Below are 17,257 nucleotides of genomic sequence, written 5' to 3' on the forward strand. Positions count from 1 at the left end.
GAGCTCTTCAAGACTATGCAGACGGGATAATAAGCAGGATAATGACCCTAATCTCTAAGCCCAGAAGAAGAGTAAAGGAGTTGAATTTGTATTAGAGAGGGAAGAAGAAAGGCTGAACAGAAGGCAAAATTTCTCTAGAAGATTATTATAACACATGGCAATAGATGGCCCTGGAAATCTACAGGTTTTTCTTCTTTAGACCTCCATGAGAAGAGGGCCCCTGTTTGTCTGGACTGGGAGAGGTGCTGACCCGGTCTGCTCCAGAAACCTGGAGAAAGCAGGAGAGAGGGAGCCGGGTGGGGATATTGCAGGGATAGTTTTTGAATTCTGGAAAATGTACCTTAAAGCTCTTTGAGAGCTTTCAAGGAAAAGAAACAATGTTGGAGAAACCTGTGACTGGGAGACAGAGAATCCAAATACCAAAGAAGGAAGAGACCCAATGTGGGGAACATGGGAGGTGGGGAGGTGGGGGGGGGCGGGGAGGCAGGGACGCAGGGAGGAAAAAAGAAACAATTCACTGTTTCCAAGTGACATGCCACTCTCTACTCCTGGGGGCATCATCCTAACTTCCCTTCTGTGGGCCTCAGTTTCCTTTTCTGTAAATGAAGCGCTTGGATTAAGCACTATCATAGGTCCCTATCCAAGTCTGAACTTACGTTCTCAAAATCCATCCAGAGAAAACGTGAGGACATCTGTGAAAAGCCACCACAGTCCAAGCCCCCGGGCTGTACTGGTTGCACAAGAAAGAGGGCCAATGCACCAATGCATAGGTGAGAGCTAAGGCTCTGAGGTCAGACCCTCCTAGCGGGTAGAGGATTTGAATTTCCTCTCTGCTCCGGGCCAGAAGCTACTTGTTTATCTTCTCTGAACTTCAAAATCTTCATTTGTAAAAGGGGAATAACAATAGCCCAATTGAGGTTGTGAGTTTGAATTAACTAATGCAAGTAGAGTACTTAAAATAATCATATGGAAGAGCTCCCAGGTACCAGGCACGTAAGAATCAACAAAGTGGTACTTAACTGGGTTAGTATTCTTGGAATGAAGAAATGTTTAAATCTCTTCATTTCTCATTCTTTTATTTCTATCTCTATTGAATTTGTAGAATACACTGCGACCCAATCATATCGTTTGTTGTGGTGGCGGCATTTGTTTTCAACATCCTTGCCCTTTCTTGTTTTAGCAGAATAAATCCTAATTCATTCAGCTTTCCTGAATGGTATATTAAAATAAACACACGATCCGTGTTTACGACTCTAGCTGCCTCTACGTATTCTCTATGCTTTTGAATTTGCAAAGTAGAATTAACAGAGAAATTGTATAGCAGCTCTTGCACTCAGCAGCTTTGGGTCGTTGCTGCGGTTCTCAGCAAGCCCCCCACCCCCAGCCCCCAGCCCCGCGCAGCTCTGTCTTTAACAAGGTCAGTTCCTCCAGCTGATGTCATCATTTAGCTGCTCTTCTCTACACCTTGGCCCGTCCCTTTGTAACTTCATTTTACTCTGTTTTAATAGTGTTTCCAACTCAAACAAACAAACAAACAAACAAACAAAAAACAACCCGATCTGACTCTTCATGAGGCTGAGTACCCCACTCGCAGCTTCACACCCGGTGGCCGTGGGTTGTGCTTGAATTGATACAGAATTCAGTCCACGACGCTGAGAGGGCGCGTCTCCCGGGCCAGGGTGGGGCACCAGGTTAGGAGCGGCCTCCAGCCTTTTGGCTTTACTTCCCCGCAGGGGACACCGTAGGCGGCTGTGCGGTCCGGCCACTGCCCCCCGCCCCTCGCGTCCGGCCGCGCCGTGGGTTGCGGTCTCTGTGGGGGTGGCAGCTCCTGTCCGGGAGGTTTGCGCCTGGCGGGGCACCCCGGAGCCGCGGGGAGCCCAGAGGCGAGGCCCAGGCGGGGTGGGGCGCGTCCGGGCGGGGAGGGCGAACTCAGGCAGTGCAGGGGGCGCCGAGGGCAGCGGGCGGGCGGACGCGGCGGAGGAGCGAGCGGGGACGAGGGCTGGCTGGTGCCGGGGCCGCCCGCCCGAGGGGGAGGAGGCTGTGCCGCCCTTGCTGCAGGTTCGCTGTCGAGCGCACAGGAGGCAGGGACATGGGTAGGGTGCGGTCTGCGCGGGGCCCGAGCCCGGATCTCTTCCATTTCCCCTCTCACTCGGCCCCGAGCTGCGCCGCAGACGGGAGCAGCTCCCGCTCCGCCCGAGCCGCCTGACCGCCGGGCCGGGGTGCTAACCGCGGGGCCCGCCAGCCCGCCGGCCCGGCCAGCCCAGCCCAGCCCGGCGGCCCGCAGCCCCGCCGCCCGCCGCCCCCCGCCGCCGCCGCGTTGCCAAAACAAACGGGCCGGCCTATTTATTGGCGGCCGGCGAGCCGGGCAGCTCAGAGTCGAGGCGCCGAGGGGGACAGCGCGCCGCCACCAGCCAGGGCCCCGGGCCCCCGCCCCGCACCTGAGTCCCGCCGGCCGTGCGCCGCGCCGCGCAGCCCATGGCGCCCCCACCTGGAGCCCCCCGGAGCCAGCCGGACGCCTGAGCCCCTGCAGCGCCTCCGTCGACTCGCCCACCCACCAGCCCACCAGGCGCCCTCGCCCTCCCCTCGCCCGGGCTCCCCGGCCATGTCTCCCGCCCGGCTCCGGCCCCGACTGCGGTTCTGCCTGCTCCTGCTGCTGCTGCTGGTGCCGGCGGCGCGGGGCTGCGGGCCGGGCCGGGTGGTGGGCAGCCGGAGGCGGCCGCCGCGCAAGCTCGTGCCGCTCGCCTACAAGCAGTTCAGCCCCAACGTGCCGGAGAAGACCCTGGGCGCCAGCGGGCGCTATGAAGGCAAGATCGCGCGCAGCTCGGAGCGCTTCAAGGAGCTCACCCCCAACTACAATCCCGACATCATCTTCAAGGACGAGGAGAACACGGGCGCCGACCGCCTCATGACCCAGGTGAGCGCGACCCGCCCTCGCAGGGCGCCGAAGCCGAAGCGCCGCCACCTGCCCGGCCCTCCCCGCCCCCCTGGCACCTTTTCTCGACTGGCTGGCACGCCCCCTGGCACCTGCCCCTCTCGCCAAGCCCAGCCGCCTGCTGCCCCAGATGGGCCGGCCAGGGGTCCCGGCCGGCAGTGCGGACACCCGCGGACCCGCCGGAGGTTGTGAGAAGAGCTCCCCGCTGCCAAGCGCCACGGCCGAGCCTGGTGGCGGCAGCCCCACTGCCCCAGAGCGCGGGCAGCTGAGGTCAGACGCGGCACCCGGAGGTACCTCGACCCGGCCGCCTCCCGTGCCTTCGGGACCCACGCAGTCCCTCCTGGCGTAACCTTCCGCACCGCTGCGCTCCTCTTCATTCGGCACCCCTGAGGGCGAAGAAGCTGCGGGCGCCGAGGGCCTTTCCTCCCCGCGCGCTCTTGGTTTGCTGCGCTGCCCTCTCTGGAGCAGCGTCTCCCTTGGGTCTGGGGTTAGGGACAGCCGGGAAGAGCCGGGCCGGGAGGCGGAGGTGGAAAAGGGAACTCGTCCGGAGAGCCCACGTGTCTGTCCCGGAGAGCCGCGCCGCGCCGCTGCGGTTAAGGGTGGGGTGCAGAGAACTTCGGGCTCTGGGACCGAACTTGGGGGACCCCTGGGCTTGGTGGCAGGGACCGGGAGTGTTGAAAGAGAAGAGCTAGGATGCTGGGAGAGGGAGGGAGCAGAACTTACACTAGCTAGTTTCTGCAAGCTCGCAGGAACCGCTAGACCCAAGCACTGGGGAGCATACTTTCTTCCCCGCAGCTGGGGTCCAAGGGATCAGAAACCTATGTTCCCTTCTTCGGTGGTCTCCCGGGGCTTCCCCCGCAAGCAGGCAGCATTGCCTAGGTGCTTTGGAAAGAACGGCTCCACCACAGCCCTCAGCCTGCGCCCTGGCGCTGGGGTTGGCCGGCCGGTGTCGGGGCCGAAGGTTGGCTGGTGGCCGGGCAGGGCCGGGCGCCGAGGAATGCAGATAAGGATCCGGGCCACGGGCTGGGCAATCATTGACAGCGCGCCCCAGCTCTGGACCCAGGGGAGGGGGAGAGGGGCGGGGAGCAGGGGCCCCGGGGCCGACCTAGGTTGGGCGGGGACGTGGAGGGGGGGGAGACTAGAAGCCTGGAGGTAAGGAGCACAGGGAGCTCCCTCCCTGGGCAGTGTGCTCTCCCATCTAGACTGCTTGCCCAGAGGACGGCCAGGCCTTGGGCTGTAGCCGCTGTTGGCTCCTGGGAGACCAGGTCCAAGGGTCTGTGAGGCCCGGGTTGTGCGGGATGGGGGTAGGTTGAGACATGGGCTACGCGCACACTTGGCGGCGCCTCGCAGCCGAGTCACGGACTGTGAAAGCGCCTGCTCTTCCGCAGTCCCCTCCCCCAGCCAACTGCAGGGTCCTTTGGGCTGCAGGCACGCGGGGAGTCATCACAGACCGTCGATCTCTCTCCTCCTTCCCGCAAGGCGCGGCTCTGCTCCCACCCCATGTGAGACAGAGCGTGGAGCCGGCTTGCTGAGATCAGAGGCTTAGTTTCTCCAGCCCTTTCCCTGAGAGCGGCGGCACAGAGGTGCTGAAGGCTCTGGACTGAGGGAGAACCTTGCCTGGGATTATCAACCCCACGTGCGCCCCTTGCAGCGGGAGACGCTCCGCTTCGCCCTCCGCCTGGCCTGGCTGGGCGCTAGCATTTCCACCGGCTTATGCTTTCCGGGCTTCTGCGTCCTCGGAGCGGGTGTGGGTCACTTTTGGATCTTAAGTCCCAGCAGGAATGCTCTGTGGCGCTGGAGAGATCCAGGCGACCCGGGATTCCCCTCCCAACACGCCCCCACGTCGCTGGGGCGCTCTGCACCTGCCGCGCCTCGGGACCGAGTCGGGGGGCCTCAGCCCTGAGGCTACGGTGACACCTACTGGGCACCTCGGGCCTTGCACGCCTAGCAGGCCCGCCGCAGGCAGTGGGCTCCACTACCATCCCCACCCTGAGGGCCGAGGGCGGTTTCTGGTCTCCAGGTGCCTTGGTGGGACAGAGGGACTGGGAGCCGGAGAAGTGTAGCCAGCTCTGTGGAGGGATCGGTACCCGGTCTAAGCAGAAAGAGGGTAGGAGGCAGGGATCACTTATCAGAGGTCGTGGCCCCAAGGGTGCACCTCCCAGCGGGCCCTCCAGATTTGTGGCGCCACCGTGCGGTCCAGGTCCCTGGAGCAGCCAGATTCTCCTAAAAGAGAGGGACAGAACAATCTCCCTGGTTTCCTAACCCCCGTGGATGCCCTGGGAGAGGCCAGGGCGAGGCTGCGCCTTCACCTGCACGAAGGCGGGCATCTCCCCCTAACTCTGCAGCTTTCCTCTTGCAGCGCTGCAAGGACCGCCTGAACTCACTGGCCATCTCGGTGATGAACCAGTGGCCCGGCGTGAAGCTGCGGGTGACTGAAGGCTGGGATGAGGACGGTCACCACTCTGAGGAGTCCCTGCACTATGAGGGCCGCGCGGTGGACATTACCACTTCGGACCGCGACCGCAATAAGTATGGGCTGCTGGCACGCTTGGCAGTGGAGGCCGGCTTCGACTGGGTGTATTATGAGTCCAAAGCCCACGTGCACTGCTCCGTCAAGTCCGGTGAGCCGACGCCTGGGGGCTGGGCCCGGGGCCGGGGCCGCAGGGCATGGGCAGGCACAGGGCTCACTGCTGCCCAGAAGGTGAAGAGGCCCGCCAGGGGATGGAGGCGGGGACCCCAGGGAAGAGGACGCCCGCGTCGCTCCCCGCTGCTGCATGTGACCACCTGCTCATCCCCTGCCTGGTAGTGTCATGGCAGGAGCCTAGGGAGACAGGGCCCTGTCCCAGCGCTGCTGGGGGCCGACCTCGAGGTCCACAGTGCAGAGCCTGCCGCAGGAGGTGCAAGACAGAGCAAGCTGGACAGATGGAGGAAGCCAGGCCATGACAGAGATGGCTTCCCCACTCAGCTGACTCAGAATGGAGGCGGGCGGTGGGGCCAGGGGCCAAGGGCCAGGTTATGCCCAGACACCAGCATGCCTCACCGGGGGCCAAGAGACTCAGAACCCATAGCCCTGCCGCAGGTCAGGCCCTTTAAGGCACTTTATATGCTCCTCCAGGGGGTGCAGGCACCCCCAACCTCTCCCTCAGGGCCCCGAAGCTGGACATTTTGGGGCAAAGCCAGCCATGAGGGCCAGAATAAACAGAGTGGAATCAATAAAATGGATTTTCCCAGATTGGCCGCCTTGTTGATCCGAATGGGCAGGCACTGGGGCCTTGCCTCTCCCTCAGATCTTGTCGGAATCCCTGTCACCTGCACTGAACTTGATCACGGATGTTTCAGATGGTTCCTGTGTGACTGCCAGTCTGCTCTCCCCCCCCCCCCACCCCCGGCTGCGGGCACAGCCCTCCACGCTGGCACCACGCAGTAGTCACACTTGAAGACCTGGCACACTGAGGCCAGGCACGGTGCTTCCTATTCCTGAACCCACCTGGGCACACTGTGGTGACCCCACCCCCCTCCTCCCCTCCAGCACTTTCCTGCCAATTGTATCTACTTCAAGTCACATCCACCCTTCACCTGCTAACACTGGCCTGATAACCAGCTCCCCAAGTGGCCACTTCCGTCATTATTCCCACCCACAACACTGCTCACCATCCCACCCACCAATGCCACCGTGTCCTGTCTCCACCTGAGGACCCAGCACATGAACTGAAGATGGGGATTTTGCCCCTTGCCACTGAGTCATGCCCTGGCCCAACCATTCACCCTGAGGCTCCCCAGAAGTCTGTAGCTGCCCCTGGCTGGCCCTTCTCTCACTTCTGTATGGACTCCAAGGGCCAGCTCTGGCACAGAACTTGGGGTGTCTGCCTGACAGTGCAAGTTTTGGGGAGTGTCTGAGCAAAGAGTGAAAAATAACAGGACATCCAGATCCCAGAGGAGTGAAGTGCCTTCTCCACGAGACCATAGCTCTCTGAGTTTCAAGTCACGGCTGACCACCACCTGGCTCAGCTCACCCCTGGCCTCTCTGACTGCCTCACAGTGTCGTCAGGATGGCGAGCAGGCAGGGGCTTCACCCAGGCTTCAGAAGGGCTCTTTCCTTCTCACTCGTGGGTCTCGGAGCCACAATATGCTCCTCTCATTGACAAAGGATTAGACTGGGGAGGATGGCCAGTCACACCATGGGTCCGGGTGTGTTCGAGGCTGCACGGGAAGGGGACAGCGAGCCAGGATATGGTGATGGGGGGGCTCTTCGGGAGCGAGAGGAGCTCTGGGGAGGGGTGTTGTGACACAGCAGTAACACCTTCCTGTCCCTTCTTCCCACAGAGCACTCGGCTGCGGCCAAGACAGGTGGCTGCTTTCCTGCTGGAGCCCAAGTGCGCCTGGAGAGCGGGGCACGTGTGGCCTTGTCAGCTGTGAGGCCTGGAGACCGGGTGCTGGCCATGGGGGAGGATGGGAACCCCACCTTCAGTGACGTGCTCATTTTCCTGGATCGAGAGCCAGACAGGCTGAGGGCCTTCCGGGTCATCGAGACCCAGGACCCCCCACGCCGCCTGGCCCTCACGCCCGCCCACTTGCTCTTCACCGCCAATAATCACACAGAAGCAGCCGCCCACTTCCGGGCCACATTTGCCAGCCAAGTGCAGCCTGGCCAGTACGTGCTGGTGGCTGGGGTGCCAGGCCTGCAGCCTGCCCGAGTGGCAGCCGTCTCCACACACGTGGCCCTGGGGGCCTATGCCCCACTGACTAGGCACGGGACACTGGTGGTGGAGGATGTGGTGGCCTCCTGCTTCGCGGCCGTGGCTGACCACCATCTGGCTCAGTTGGCCTTCTGGCCCTTACGACTGTTTCACAGCTTGGCGTGGGGCAGCTGGACCCCGGGGGAGGGTGTGCACTGGTACCCCCAGATGCTCTACCGCCTGGGACGGCTCTTGCTGGAAGAGGGCAGCTTCCACTCGCTGGGCATGGCTGGACCAGGGAGCTGAGAAGACCCCTTCACTGCCCTCCTGCAGCTGCCTAACTCGGCCCAAAGGCCTTCCCACCGAGAGGGTACTGGCCCTGGAAGGGACCCGAGTGGGGGGGCACTGGTTCCCACCATCTCCTCTTTCACAGAGACATGCCATGGAGACTTGACTGGGCAATGCCAGTGTTGACCACCCCACCTCGAGGTAGTGACAGAGCTCAAGTGGAGCTGGTTGGGAGGGAGCGGTCCATCTTTCTCTTGTAGAGACCTCTCGAGGCTGGCACAGTGGATCCCGCACCTGGCCAGCTCTCACTTCGATCTTTCATACCTGCCTCCCCCAATGGGGAGGGCTCATTCCATCTGTCTGAGGCCCCTTTTAGGTGGGCTTGGACCTCAGCCGATGCTGCTAGATTCCCTGGGAGCCAGCAGGGAGCTGGCTGAACTCAACGCCTGCTGCCCAGAACTGAGAAGGCCACAGGGTGGGGCAGCCAGTCTGGCCATCCTGAGGCATGACCTTCCTCCCTGGCCACACTCCTTGGGACACATCCAGAGACTGGTTGCTGTCAGTGGGCAGACTTCTGTGTTCCAGCCAATGTGATCATAGTGCCTGGGACCAGGGGAGCGGGCTGGATGTCCTTCTGCCCCGCCCAGGCTACGCTCCCTCTTCTGCTGAACCATGACCCTCACCCCCCTCTCCGGTCAGTCTCCCCCACCTTATTTATTGGCTCGGAGGGGGAAGCCCATGGGAGAATTTTGGGGATGTTTTGGTCTTTTCTTCCTTTTGTAATAAAAATTATTTAAGTTGTTAGAGCCATAGAGTCTAGGATGCTGAGCAGGGCCAACACACGGACAGTCTGGAGCCATGGGTGGGTCTGTTCAAGGGTGTGCTCACCTTCTTCCAAGGACAGAAACTCCCATGCTCCTACCATTTCTACAGGCCCTTCCTCACCCAGAAGCCCAGCAAAGTCACCACAGAGACCTGGGCCCTGTGCCAGGCAAGGCCTTCCCATGCTGAGCTCAAAGTTTGCCCTAAACCAGAGAAAGAACTGAGGTAACTAGTTCACAGTCACTTTACCCATCTAGAACGACCCTCACTGGGCCCATCAGGGCACTTTTCCTGCTTACCTGAGTCTTCCTCAGGACCCAGGTTTTTCATCCTTTAGTGTGAATAATGGATCATGGTATGAGAAGATTCTGTATGTGTAGAGTTCACATGTGCCTTGTGGCCTCTTCTGACTTCTTGGATAACTCAGGATCACTAACAGCCGTTCTCAGACCTCAGAATCACTTGGGCAGTTTGTTTAAAAATGATGCCTGGTTCCATTCAAACAATTTGCCTTTAATAGATCCAGAGTGAGGCCCAGGAACTTATTTTTACAAATAGTGGATGATCCATGGACCACACTTTGAGAAACATTGATTAGGCTAGAGAAGGCCCAATGTATGGCCAAGACAAGGTAACACCCTTCTTCATTTTTTCTTGGTCTCTCTATGCCAAGACAAGTTTTTCTGTACTTGTTACAGATCAGCTGAGATTCCCAGGTCCAGCATGATGCTTGTTAAGTTCTCAGAAGTTTCGTAAGCCAGTTGAAATAGGCCATGGTGAGAGTTACTCACACCATCAAAATTGGTGTATGCTACAAAGTAGAGTTCTCCCAACCATGGACCACCAGTTGCTAAGACACATCACTGCCCAGGTTCTGTTCTCTTACAGAGATTACGGTGTTAGGGATGACTGCTTAGACTTACCTTCCCCATCCCCCACCTCCATGGAGGAAAACTCCAGAGAAGTTGCCCTGGAGACTGTGTCATCTGGGAGGAAATAGGCCTTCACAGGCTATAATGACAAGTGCTGTCATTCAATGAAGACCAAACATCACCAGATGTTGTTCTAAGTGCTTTATATTTAGAGCATTATTTCATTCTCATAGAACACTATGTGGTGTATGTTTTCATATTACCATGTTCCAGAGATTAACACAGAAGCCCAGGGAGGTTAAGGAACTTGCCTGAGATTACACAGCAAGTGACAGAGGCAGGGTTCTCACCCCTGCATCTGGCCTTTGGGCCCACTGTTTTGACCACAAGCCTTTTTCTTTGGTGAACTTGGGTCCTCTCTGAAAGGCACTCTCAGCATTTCAGGCCTGGAAATCAGCTTTGTCAGCACATCTAGAATGCACTCATGGCAGAGGCTCATGGACCAGGCTCAAAGGAACCAGAACATCCATGAACCGACTTACAGTGAAAAAAATGGAAGTACAAGGTCAAGATACTTTTGTCCATTCATTTGTACATTCTCTCCCTTATAGACATTTTTCATGGAGGTAGGGGAGGGGGCGAAGGGAGAGGAAGGGTGACAGAGAGCCTTGTATGCCATATGTTTGGTGAATGAGAAGATGAGAGAGATTTTCCCCTGTGGAGGTCCAGCTGCCTCTCTTATGGGGAGGCCTGAGCACACTCCATCCTGCAGATACAGAGCCATTTGGTGTCCCCAGAGTTTTCTGTTCTAGATGGGCCTCTTTAGGAAACACATTTATTCTTCAGAAAGAGAAGGCTGCAAGACTCAGAAAAAAAAAAAAAAAAAACCAACACTGATCTGAATCAGACCCAACCTTGGAGTGAAGGTGGGGGCCCTGTGGCTTTCTGGGAACCCTGGGACCAGATCTGAGTGAACTGTGTGAGTGGAGACACAGGGGGAGACAGCCAGGGAAGTCATCTTTCAGCACTGCAGTATGACGGCCCCGATCCCTCCCACCAGAACCTACCCCACCCCAGTGTCTGTAATGCTAAGGCCCAGAGGAGGGTCAACTGTGCCGCCTAGGCCCAGGCAGCTACTGACCCAATACCTGCCACTCCTCTCAGGGTCAAGTGTAGCCCTCAAGGCTGCTGTGTGCACAATTGTGATCTGCATTCACCTGTTCAGTTATTGTTTGCTGGACACTCTTGTGTCAGGTCCTGTGCCAGAGTGAGGGAAAGCCATCAGTGAACTCTTGGGTAGGAGGAAGAAGCATGGGGAGACATAGTCATGCTGTGTGCTGAGTGCTTTGGACGACATCTCACAGGGGCTATGGGAATGCCACAAAGAGGCTGAGAGTTAGGAAGATTTCCTGGAGGCCTGGATGCTACAGGTAGGGCAAGGAGGGCTTGCATGGCAGGTAAGTAAAGGAAGGGGTCCAAGCTGAGGACTCAGTAAATGCAGAAGCGTGGGGGCTTGAGTGAGCCTTGGGGGCTTGGAAGAACTGCCACCAGGTCAGTGTCACAAAGCTCTGTGGGATTGACAAAACTGAGGTAGAGAGGTAGGCAGTGATCAGATGACAGAGAGCCTTGTATGCCACATGTTTGGACTTCATCCTGAGGGCTTGGGGAGGCCCTGGAGGGTTTGGCATTGGGGAAGCTCACACTAGATTGTTTCAGAAAGCTCACTCAGGTGTAGTGTGGAGGACAGTCAGAGAAGGCAGCTCTGGAAGAAGGGAGTCCATTTACTGGAGAGAGAAGTTGGTGGCCTGGGTTGAAGAGGTGGCTCTGGGGTCAGAAAGATGATGGATTGTAGATGTTTAGAAGTAGAATGGCCAGGAATTGAAGCCAGTTTGGGTGAGCCATGAGGTTGAAAAAAGGATTCAAGTTAACTTCAGGTGTTTAAACATGAGGTCCAGCTCCCCCATGCCCAGAGCCCTTGACCATGGCTCTTCTCTGGCCTTGGTGTCTGCATCTGTAATGGAGATAGTCAGGGCTTTCCCATACCAAATATCATCTCTCCTCAATGCCCCAGGCTGGTCTAACCAAGTTCTAGGGACTCCCCAGGATCCTGCTCTCTCTGCCTGTTCATCCCCCATCAGGAGTGCATGGGGAAGAGATTCAGAGTAGCCCCTTATAGCCCAGTCAAAGCAAATGTAACACTGGTACCTGAGTCCACAAGTCCTCCAGGAGAAGTGGAGATAAAACGACCTGGAGTGTTGTGGTACAGGAGACTAAGTAGGGAAACTGGCTGGGAGGGCTACAGAGCTGCCTGGACAGACTGCTCTCAACTGCACTCTGGCTTTCCTACTTTTCTGTGCAGAGGTGCCTTCTCAGGCACCTGTCCCCTAGCTGTCCCTGCAGCCTTCTCTCTCCTGTTTGGAGAAACCCAGTCATCCTGGGCATGGCCCTTCCCAAGCTGCACAGGACTGCACTCACCTGAAGACATTTTCCTTAGAGATGGTTTCTGATAGTCTGCATTGCTGTGCTGTGAAGGGTGGAGCTGAATACATCAATCAATCCTTTAGGCAACCAGGCCTGCTGCTAGCACTGGTTTGCTGCAGCCCATGTGAGAACTGGAAATAGGAGCCCCTCCATTAAAAAATTTAGCAAATCCCTCCCTCCCTGTCCCCCAGAGATCCAACTAGAAAAGGCAACTCTTCTGGCATGTTGCCAGCAAGCCTGTTTAGGAGAAAGCCTAGCACAGGAGGAAGGCTGGGGTACCAGCACATCTGGATTTCAGTCCTGGCTTGCCTGCCCAGCCTAGAGTCCATATGTAATGAACCTCTGAAGGCTTCTGCCAGGCTCAGTTGATTCCAGAAAAGTTCCCTACAGTGCCAAAGGGAGAGCTGAGAGCAAAGAGCAAAGCAATCAGGTGGGGGTGGGGACAGGATGAGCTACAGGATGAGAGCAATGACCAGACACTTCCTGGAAGTGGTTTTGGGCTGCTGCCTTCTGGACTCGAGTGACTGGGGCAAGGGTAAATGGACAGATTATTGGGAGCAGATGCGTGGAGAGGTGAAGGGCATGCTCAGGAACTGGAAGCCAGTGTGGTTGGATGCCAGAAGGGGAAATGGGAGCAGGGTGGGGAGTGAAGGGATGGGGCCGCTCGGGTAGGGGAAGGGGCAGAGATGTGGGCTTGGTGGAAAGTGCTGGAGCAGGAAATGCCCCCAAAGAAGTCTGAATGGTGGCCCTTGGTGGAGGGCAGAAGCCCCCTCCCCACCTCAGAGGTTGGCCTTGCTGCCTTGGGGAAACCTGTCTGGTAGGGGTTGGCAGCGATTCCTCCACCCCATGCCCTCTGCCTCCTGGATGGAATGTGCCTGTTGGGGCTCACCCCCATGTCCCACACCCCAGCCTGGATCTCAAAGCCTCTTTGTTCCATGGGGCTGAGTTGTGGCCAGCCTGGATCTGATAAGGCTGGTGGGGCAGATAATGGCCCGCCCTGTGTGCTGCACCGCCCCAAGCCATACCTGAGGCCACCTCACACGCACATCACATGGGGCCCCAGAAAGGAATAGATGCAGGGGGCTTCCTGACCAGGTTAGAGACAGGAAGCCTCAACTTGTGGGCTGGCTCTTCCTGCAGCCCATTTAAGACTCTCTTTCATCCGCATGGGAGAATTGGGTTAAGAGAATTATCCCCACTTCAGAATAAATTCTCCAGGAGGGAAAATGCCTTGCCCACAGTTATTTCTTTCATAATTAGGAGCATCAGTTGTGCTAAGTTTTCCATTTACATTATCTTTTAGAATTCTAACAGCCTGGGGGCATCTGGGTGGCTCAGTCAGTTGAGCATCCAACTTTTAATTTCAGCTCAGGTCATGATCTCACGGTTGGTGGGATCGTGGCCTGCTTGGGAGTTTCTCTCTCTCTCGCTTTCTATCCCTCCCCTTCTCTCTCTCTCTCTCTCTCCAAATAAACTTTTTAAAAAGCTTATAAAAATTAAAATAAAATTCTAACAGCCTGTGAAGTGAGGTTTCTAACTCCTACTTTACAGAGAAGAAACTGAGGTTCTGAGAAGTGAATTTACTTGCCCAAGGTCACATAGTAGCAAGGTCCAGACCAGAACCCAGGTAGCCCTGCAGCAGCAAACTGAAAAAGGTGGGAACTGATGAGTCACCATTCCAGAGGAATGGGAGGAAGGCATTTTCAGCCTCAACTTAAAAGATTTGATGGGGCTGGGGATAGCCAAGAACCAGTCAGGGAAGAACTGGAGGGATAATGTTCTAGAAGATATGAGAGGAATCCCATGCTGGTGAGAGTGGCAATAGTGAAAATATGTTCACAAATTATTTGACATTTCTTCTGTCCTTGAATTTGGCCCGAGGCTAGGTCAGGAAAAAGCCATATAGCTTTTGCCTGGTTTTACTCTGAGATTGCCTAGCTGGAGAGGCTACAAATAGGTATTCCTCTCCATAGACTAGCTCCCAGACCACAGCCAACATCAACTGTTAGCCATGTGAATGTGCCATCTTGGATGTCCAGCTCAATGGAGACTTCGGGTGGCAGCCCTGGCCAACATCTAAATGTAACCACAGGAGACTCTCCAAGTAAGAACTGCCTGGCCAAGCCCTTCCTGAATTCCTGGAAAAAAAAATCATAAGCAAAATAAAATGTGTGATTGGAACTTTGAAGTTTTGGAGTGATTTCTTACACAACAATAGTAACCATAACAAAAGGCAAAGAGGAATGAGAACTGACGAAGGCATCTTCTGAGGCCTTTAACACACTTCTACACAAAAGCTTTTAAAATTGGAGTCACCATTGGGCTGGAGGAGGTGTGATGCCTCTCAATCTCCTTCTCCTCCTCCTCCTTCTTCTCTTTTTTCTTCAAGTTCTCACTTATTTAAGTAATCTCTACACCCAACATGGGGCTTGAACTCAAAGGTTGGGTAAGCATATCTCTCCACATTCAATTGATTGGAAGAATGTTATGTATCTGCTTTAGGGGCAGGATATCCCATGAAAGGCAACTCTTGGAGGAGTGAAGAGCCTTCTGGAAGGAAAGAAGCTCATGGATCCGAACTAGTAGGTAATAAAGAGTCATCCATGGCCAAATAAAAGGGATGCTGTTAGAGATTTTTAAAAACCCAAAATGTTAGGTGTTGAAGAAAGTGCTTAAGAGTTGAGGCCAGATCTGAGAGATAGGCCGGACATTTTTGTGGGCATTTTCTTGGTCACATTTTCTCAGAGTGTCCTTGCACAGAGAAACTTGGAGGGTCTCAACAAGAAGGTCCCTGAAGGGGCACCTTGGTGGTTTAGTCGGGTGGTTTCAGCTCAGGTTATGATCTCATTGTTCATGAGTTCAAGCCCTGCACTGGGCTCTGTACAGATAGTGCAGCCCACTTTGGATCCTCTGTCTTCCTCTCTCCCTGCCCCTCCTCTGCTCACTCTCTCTCTCAAAAATTAAACATTTTAAAAAATCTTTTAAAAAAAGAAGATTCTTGAAAATGGACTGGAAGCACCTGTTGTCCTTATACAAATGGCCATATTTGGCTGCTGCACTTGTCTCCAAAGGTCCAACTTAAGAAAACTCATAGGAAAGTGACAAGGCAGATGCTAGGGAATGGGTATGTCTTGGGGAGTGGTTGGGAGTATAGGGGTAGAAAAGTTACTTCGAGGGGAGGCTTCTTGGTTTTTAAACTCTTAATCCTAGAGAGGGACATGATCAAAATGTAATAAAGAGAGAAAAATAGCAAGTTGACAGTGGGAAATCCTGACACTACTTTTGTCAATCAAAGTTAACATCACCAACAATGTATATTGACACCTTGTGCCCTTCGATATGATACACTGAGAAGGGAATATCACCTCTGTATTAGGCTTCCCTATAATACATACCCTGTTCCAATCACAAGAAACAAACCCAAGATTGAGGAAAATTCTACAAAATAATTGGCAGTAATCTTTAAGAGAGTCAAGGTCATGAAAGACAAGGAAAGACTCAGGAAATACCCCAGGTAAGATCCTGGATTAGATATTGAAATAGGAAAAAAACATTAGTGGACAAACTTATGAAATCTAAATAAATAAATTCTCTAATTTCATTAATAGTATGTGTTGTACTGAGGTAATTTCTTAGTTTTGGTAAGTGTTCTATAGTCATGTGAGATGCTAACCTAAGGGGACATTGAATGAAGGGTTTATAAGAACTCTCCATACTACTTTTGTGATGTTTCTATATATCTAAAATTAACTCAAAAATTTGAAAATGCAAAAGAAGCCTAATAAAGTCATAACGTCATGGATCAGTCAAAGGTGGGCTCCCTTACCATCCTTGAAGTCCAAAGGAGGCCAGCTACACTTAACCAGTGGTCATGTTACGACACTTACTTGAGAGAGAGCCCTGGTCAGAAATGGATTGGAAATGGGTTTGAGGAATTAAATAGGATGGAAAGTCACAGAATAACGATGTTCTTCATTTATTTAGAACAGATAATAAGGCAAACACTGTGCTAAGTTCCCAAAATCTTTTATCACACTTATACCTCACAATCTCTTAGGTAGCTGTTAGTTTTCCTTGTTTATAGATGAGCAGACTGGGCTTTATAGAAGCAAAAGAAAAAGATCATACAGCCGAGAGTTGGTGCATTTGGGATTCAAATCCAAACTTTGTTACTCCAGAGTTTGTTCCTAATCACTCCACTGTACTGTCTTCTCAGGGATGACCCTCATTCAGTTCATACCTCAGACTGGGTTGGGGCAGAAAAGTGGGCATAGAAGGCAAAAGGAAAATCCTGGGATAGGCTGGTCAGCCAGAGCTGTCCATGGTGCTGGCCAGACAGGCATGTAGCTGGAGAGTAGGAGATGGTCTAGGGGAAGACAGTTAGGAAAGCTAACACAGAGAAGGAGCACTCCTCAGACTAGAAGGAAAGAGCAGTTATATGTGGTGACAGATCCTTCACCAATGAGGAGGACTCTGAGGGGGAGACACGTCAAGTTTTGACTTGAAATAAATAACTGTGTATACAGTAGCTGGTGAGGTAAGATTTTTCCTCAGGTCTCACTTGCAACCAGTACTATCCAGTATAGTTATACTGATTGTTAAAATCTGAAAATAGTTTTGTTCCAGTTGGGAAACAGTCACTGACTGAGTCCTCCACTACTGTGGCTGCTCTCCATGTCCCCTTACCAGGTTTCCTCATGACCCAACAACTAAAGGGTTAAAGTCTGGCACAATGTGAGCTACCAGGACCTTGCTCTGGCTCTAAGGCCAGCTGGCATCCATTCTCATAGGTTGGCATCCATACCTTTACCAATTGTTAAGAATTTTGAATACTATCCCTGTTTGCCCCCATTTTACAGATGAGCATCTAGAAAGTGAAAGTGAGCATCTAGAATATTTAATACTTTGCCTAAAATCACTTAGTTATCAAATGGTAGAGCCCAAACTTGAACTTGAGTCTTCTGGGATTAAGCCTCATGTCCTTTTCCCTCCATCGCCCTAATGCTGATTTGTATGTCTATCCCATGGGGACAACGAATAGAGGGAGTAAGTCATCTAGGGAGTTTGGGTTGGCACAAAAGGGTTAGAAAACCCTGTGTGGGAATGGGGGAGGGGTCCTAAACAGAATAGAACTCTTTCTTTTGAATTCTCTTGTGATATGGTAGTCTTCCCCCAAGACCCTGTCA

General features: G+C 54.4%; 1 protein-coding gene across 1 annotated transcript; it reads left to right on the forward strand.

Annotated features, from left to right (window-relative positions):
- Window positions 1-2,407: 2,407 nt before the first annotated feature.
- On the forward strand, window positions 2,408-8,702 carry IHH (Indian hedgehog signaling molecule). Its single transcript, XM_039233166.1, has 3 exons — window positions 2,408-2,914; window positions 5,292-5,553; window positions 7,256-8,702. Exons 1-3 carry the CDS (start codon window positions 2,603-2,605, stop codon window positions 7,912-7,914), a joined length of 1,233 nt encoding a protein of 410 aa, XP_039089097.1. The 5' UTR covers window positions 2,408-2,602; the 3' UTR covers window positions 7,915-8,702.
- The last annotated feature ends 8,555 nt before the right edge of the window (window positions 8,703-17,257 follow it).

This window comes from Hyaena hyaena, unplaced genomic scaffold (assembly GCF_003009895.1).
Source record: "Hyaena hyaena isolate Hyena2069 unplaced genomic scaffold, ASM300989v1 scaffold_71, whole genome shotgun sequence".
NCBI classification, from domain to species: Eukaryota; Metazoa; Chordata; class Mammalia; order Carnivora; family Hyaenidae; genus Hyaena; species Hyaena hyaena.